Source organism: Silurus aristotelis, assembly GCF_946808225.1.
Source record: "Silurus aristotelis genome assembly, chromosome: 19".
Taxonomy (NCBI): domain Eukaryota; kingdom Metazoa; phylum Chordata; class Actinopteri; order Siluriformes; family Siluridae; genus Silurus; species Silurus aristotelis.
The window spans coordinates 7,658,868-7,665,303 of record NC_139592.1 but is presented as its reverse complement, the minus strand read 5'-3'; the positions used below and the strand labels follow the sequence as shown (position 1 = coordinate 7,665,303).

General features: G+C 34.6%; 1 protein-coding gene across 50 annotated transcripts in view; it reads right to left on the bottom strand.

Annotated features, from left to right (window-relative positions):
* Positions 1 to 853: 853 nt before the first annotated feature.
* rap1gapa (RAP1 GTPase activating protein a) overlaps positions 854 to 6,436 on the bottom strand; it is a 121,919-nt gene continuing 116,336 nt past the window's right edge. For 24 of the 50 annotated variants that reach the window (XR_014538007.1, XR_014538008.1, XR_014538012.1 and 21 more), the window contains 6 exons: positions 6,122 to 6,244; positions 5,622 to 5,757; positions 5,366 to 5,477; positions 5,013 to 5,210; positions 4,513 to 4,561; positions 854 to 2,989 (listed from right to left, as the gene is read on the bottom strand). Coding sequence is in view for 21 of the 50 variants with exons in the window: in XM_083569838.1 (XP_083425964.1) it covers positions 4,553 to 4,561; positions 5,113 to 5,210; positions 5,366 to 5,477; positions 5,622 to 5,757; positions 6,122 to 6,244 (478 nt within the window). In the remaining 29 variants the exon portion in view is untranslated. The remainder of the gene's footprint in view (positions 2,990 to 4,512; positions 4,562 to 5,012; positions 5,211 to 5,365; positions 5,478 to 5,621; positions 5,758 to 6,121; positions 6,245 to 6,436) is intronic. The other 26 variants (XM_083569838.1, XM_083569834.1, XM_083569833.1 and 23 more) reach the window with 3 other exon arrangements.

Genomic DNA, 6,436 nt, shown 5'->3' with positions numbered 1-6,436 from the left:
TCTGGACACTTTCACATCTATGCATTTGTTCAATCAACCGGTCATGTAGCAGAAGGGCAAGGCAAGAATCATGCAGATACAGGCCAAGAGCCTCAAATAATGTTCACATCATACATAAGAATAGAGAAAATGTGATCTTACTGATCATGTTTTCACATACAACAGCCAGTATGATGTGAAAAATAACACATCCTGTGGGTTGCAGTGCTTTATGTAAAAAGTGCTTTTGGTTTGTATGATAAATAACCATTCATTACAACCATGATGAACAAATACCAAATCATGAGGGTGTGGATAGAATGCAACAGCAGAACACTACATCATTACCCACTCTGGTTATTCAAAATCAGGAATAAAGTCTAAGCAGCAGCTGCCTGATTTTCTTTCAATGTTCAACATCCCAATATCAGTGAGCCTGTGCCCGTATGAGCCTGTATGATGTTTGATGTGAGCAATAACTGAAGCTCTTGACCTGCATCTGCATTACTTTTCTCTTTGGTGCCACATGATCGCATGGATGTCCAGGTGTTTTCATTGATTCGGACAATAAGTGATGTAACTAACAGCATTACAGCACAAAAGTAAAATAATTTTTGAGTTCTGAAAGGAAAAACAGTCACTGAGTGTTAGTATGAAAATATTACAGTCAGGCATCAGCCGTGAGTCTTGTTTGCTTTACAAAGTACAGTGAGAAAAGCTGAAACAATTACCATAAAGCCAAAGCAGTGAAATTATTATTACATTTAAAAACAATTTATGCTGTTATTGAATACCAGTAATTGGAGATGATTGCATTACAGATTATTGCATGTGTTTAAATCAAACAAAATCAAATCAAAGTCTCAGAGAAATATTTCACCCAAATCTCTTTATTTCATCTTTTTTTTGTTTGGGGCAGCAGGTTAATGTACAAAACAGCTGTATTTACACAAATGAGCCCACAAAAGCATGAAGAAATCACACTAACAGTCAAAGCTTTTCTTGATCTGTACCCTGTTTTAAGCAGCCACATTTCCTGCCCGATTTATTTGTTACCTAATTAGACTTTTGTACTGAAACTACAATATTGAGGCTTCTAGCTTTAAAAAAGACCAGAACTGACCACAGAGGGGCACAAAAACACTTCGCATGGCTGACATAAGCATTTTATTTCATTTTTATTCAGAAAAAACCCAGATTCTTTTATTTCAATTCTATTCAAAGTATTTCTAGAAATGTCCTCCATCTTTACACAATTATGACTTGTTTTAAGGAAATTTAGACTGTCAAGAAATTATATACGAAAACTCAGTTTCATCTCCCAGGACTCCTAGTGGATCTGCCTTTATACTTATTACATATTATTACATAATTTAAGGGATTAAGGGTTTACTGGAGTCATTTATTATGCTCATATCTGCTTGTTGGCAATGGGAAATAGAATAGGAAGTTCTGCTCAAGCACTGGCCACTGGGACAAATAAAACAACATTGACAACTCATTGTTTTTGGTTTTTTTTAAATAAATAAATAATTATATATACTTGAATATTTACTCTACATTTATACCTTCATCTACCCCACTTCCTTCCTAATCGCCATTGTTCCTCACAGTAAGGCAACCCACACACTAATTCCTGTGCTAGATTTTCTCATTGACATCTACAATCATGTTATCAGTGATTTTGATATTACCGAGGTACAAAGACAGTATCAGGTTAAGTCATATGCTTATATATTGTAAAGTAGATCTGAATAAACTAATCTTTATGTCTGGAAAAATATATATATTTAACATCACATTAGAGTCAGATACATTAAAAATTTTCACCATTCATGAATATTTCTATCGTGAGCTGGATTTGAATGGGAAGGCCTGAATATTTTATGCAGGCTTGAAATCTTACAGTGGCATTCTTCACAGATCTAAGGTCTGAACACCTTTGACAAAGAACCAAGACACTGTTTTATACTCAAGTGAGCACATTACAGAAGGAACTCACAGTTTGTTTGTATATAATGTTTTCTGTGTTATATATAATTATGGTGAACTTTTTCCTTGCACAGAATTAACCAAGACTCAATAAAGAAGCTTCTCTTGTTATAAGCAGGGCATATGAGGTTTATAACAACACAGTAAATCACATTCTATATGTGAATGCTGGAGCGACTTAGCTGGCTAGATGAATCACCTGTTTGAGGGATATGTAAGGCATTTTTTTTCACATAATTTATTCACGTCTAATTCAAGAATATATATTAGGTGAATATAACCCTTTTTGAATTTTTTTTTTACAGACTTGAAATGAATTTGATGGAAAATGTTTGTTTACATATGTTAGACTGTACATTTTTCTGGAGGTGTAACATAGTACCAGCATCAGTAGTGATTATCCAGAGGTGAAAATCAGACAATAATCATAATAATTAAGAAATAACAACTAAAACAAAACAGCATGCCCATGCCAATGTCTGAAAATCACCCCAGCCAGCTTTACCTGCTGCATGCTGCTTTTCATTTTTGGAATATTTGGAGCTAAAGATGGCACAGCTTTAGGAGCCATTTACCAACATGAGAAACAGACAGCAGTCGATAACAGGCTAATAGACATGATCGATTTTTTTTTACATTTTTTTTTTTACATAGACTTGAAGCAGCACTGAGGACAGGACAGAACAGAACACTCCAAATTCAGCGGCATCGAATAAGAGACAAGAAATTCACAATGAAGAGGAAAGTGATGCAGTGCAAATAAGGTCTCTCCATGCAGCCTGTGCCCCCCATTCCTGCCTCTCTCTCCCTCACTCTCTCAGTCCTGTACCGGGCCACCAGTAAAGCAGTAGTCTGATGCAGGATGTAGTCACTCTATTATCTACATAATCACCATCCTCTCAGCTGTCACTGAGGTCCAGGCTAGAGCTATTTTCATCACCTTCATCATCTTCAACAGCAGTAGCAGTCACGGTGAAAACCCGAGCTCATGAGTTTTATAGGAATGCTATAATGGTAGCTGTCAAAAAAAGACAAGTTTTATAGAGACAATAAAATGAATAAATTTCAGTATATATTCATATATATATATATATATATATATATATATATATATATATATATATATATATATATATATATATATATATATATATATATATATTGGGGCTGTCATTATTGTTATTGCAAATTTATTTTAACGCCACTTATTTTATCAACATGCAAATCTTTTTGACCATTTTTATAAAAATATAAATAAATAAATGTATAAGAGGTGAAATTAAGACCTTCAACACAACACACATTTATTCACAACGTCCTTTCTTTACTCAGATATATATATTTAAACTAATCACTAAACATCTGTTTGACTGATGCGTCAAGTCTCAATTTAAGCATTGAAATCCATCATGGTGCACCTTTCCGGCAATTAAAACCATCCGTGGATGCAAAATTTCTGTTTGGTGTCCTGATGATTTACGTAATTTAAAACACCGGAATTACTTTTACATATTTACAAGAATATTTTATATTAATGCTTTATGGTGAATATGGTTTCACTAATAATAAACAAACATTTACATATAGCATTTATATTTGTCCATAGCCATTTTGATTAGAGTATTAAAAACTACAAAAGTATTAATTTAAGGTACATTAAGAACAGATAAAAATGTGCGATTAAGTTGGGATTAATTACGAGTTAACTCCTGACAATTATGCGATTAATCACGATTAAATATTTGAATGAATTTACAGCCCTAAAAAGTATATATATATATATATATATATATATATATATATATATATATATATATATATATATATATATATATATATATATATATATATATATACTGTATATATACACATACAGTGCTGTAAAAAAGTGTTGAAAAAATAGTGCTCGAAAAACCCTCCAATGTGGCTGATTTACAACAACAAAAATTCCTCGACAGCGCTGTAACAGACTCATTGCAAGTTATCGCAAACGCTTGATTGCAGTTGTTGCTGCTAAGAGTGACCCAAGCAGTTATTAGATTTAGAGGGCAAACACTTTTTCACACAGGGCCATGCAGTTTTAGATTTTGTTAGACCTTAATAATAAAACATTTCATTTAAAAACTGCATGTTGTGTTCACTTGTGTTATCTTTTACTAATATTTACATTAGTTTGATGATCTGAAACATGAAAGTGTGACAAACATGCAAAAAAATCAGGAAGGGGGCCAACACTTTTTGACACCACTTTTTGACACCACAATATATATTTTGTATATTATATATATATATATATATAAACCATCAAAAGGAGAGTGTCACTGGAAAGAACATGTACTATTATATATATATATATATATATATATATATATATATATATATATATATATATATATATATATATATATATATATATATATATATATATATATATATTATAGTACCTGTTCTTTCCAGTGACAGTAAATAAACATCTGATTACTCCTTCACATATATGTTAATTAATCCTGCATAGGTAAGAAGCTGAATGACGCTGCTAACCTGTTGATGGAGATCCAGGATTACACACATATTGGAAAGGCTAGCAGCTCTGCACATGACACACACAACGAACAGTGGTTATACATGGAACACACAGTGTTGCCTAAATACTGCATTTTTTGTCTCACGTAATAGCAGATGCAACATCCAGGCCCACGCTCTAGTCAATAATAAACTATCAAGATGCAGAAAAACTACAGGACATGACACAAACTACATAACCGAGTAGTAGTTATAAGCAGTCAATGGTGTAAAAGCCAGAAGTGTTTTATTTTTCAACACAAAAACTAATTTATGGAAGTGTAATTGAAATGTAATATTGCAACCCAGTATTACATGTAGACATTTTACTAGAAGTAGTCACTGTAGAAATCATAAACTTTAAATAAATAAATTCTTGTTTTGCTCATGTCCAGCATGTAACTGCACGGTTTCCCTCCCCAGCAGTTTTCCTACAGTATGTAAACCTAGAGTATATTATGTCTACTACAAACACTTACCCTGTGTTTTCTTTCACACGCTCTCTAACAAAGTGAATCTAACCTATAAATAAAGCTGCAGTTAAAAGGTTTGAAAAAGACATTAGAAAATGCTCCTCACCGATGTAGACTTGTGGTCAAGTGGACGATCTAGCTTAATGCGGATGTCCGTCCGGTTCTGTTCATTACCTTTACCACCATCAGGAGGTTTGCCTATACCTGTTGCATGAACACTTTGCAGTTAGCTTTCACATATTTGACATTACTCAACCTGACTGATTAACATACATCAGACATTACAACTATAGAATAAGAAAATTTTGTAAATTGTTTCTTATTTATTGCCATGCTTATCACTGCTGTTTGTAACTGACCAGGAGAGCTCCCTCTTCTGGTGGTGTTAATGTTGTTTGCGTTGTCCTCCAGCCATGCACTGCAGGTGAACGAGTCCCGCTTGTGTGGCGTCCCTGCTGACGACAGACTTTCCTAAACACAAAAAATTACAGCATTTTTGTCTGCTCGAATGGATTCATACAATATATAGCTACAAAAAACAGATACTGTATAAACAAATTTGAATTCTTTTAGAATGTATCATTTGCTTTGTACATAGATTTATAAACCACGCACCATTCCTGTATCATAGTCCTCAGTAGCCTCGGTTTCGTTTTCCTCCACCACACTGGCAAAGCTGCTGGCGTTTGAGGATGAGCGTGACAAATCATGAGCTTCTGGGATGGAAGTGGCTCTGAAGCACATGGCTGAGCTACACACACACACACACACACACACACACACACACACACACACACACACACACACACACACACACACACACACACACACACACACACACACATTTTAACATTAACATTTCTGGCAGATGCCCTTATTCAGAGCATTTTATATTTGTCTTATTCATACAACTGGGCAGCAGAGTGGTTAAGGGCTTTGCTCAAGTGCCCAGAAGTGGGAGAAGGTAAAGCTGGGATTTTAACTCATGACATTCTGATCCAAAGTCCAATGCCTTAACCACTATGCTACCACTCCCCACATCTATAGAACTTGTAAAAAAAATATAATGATTTACTCTTTCCCAATAGTAATTTTTTCAAGGTCATATCTCTTACCTGTTCTTAGTAACAAGGACTTCAGGTGAGCTCTGATTGGACGAGTTTTCAGATTTGGGTTCCTGTGATATATGTCCGCTGTCTGGAGTCTTCTGTGTGCTTGGCGAACTGTCCCTGCTGCTGCTGCACATAAACACACCAACCATTAGGTGGCAGCAGGAGAAATCTCATCCACACTGTAGATGAATGCAGTGCTCCAGTTAGGAGTAGGTGACGATATAGCTGCACGCTACATCTGCTTGTTAGTAATGAGGCATATTAGACACCTATAATGGGAATAAAGCATGCTGAATCACTACAGAATCTGCTGAACAA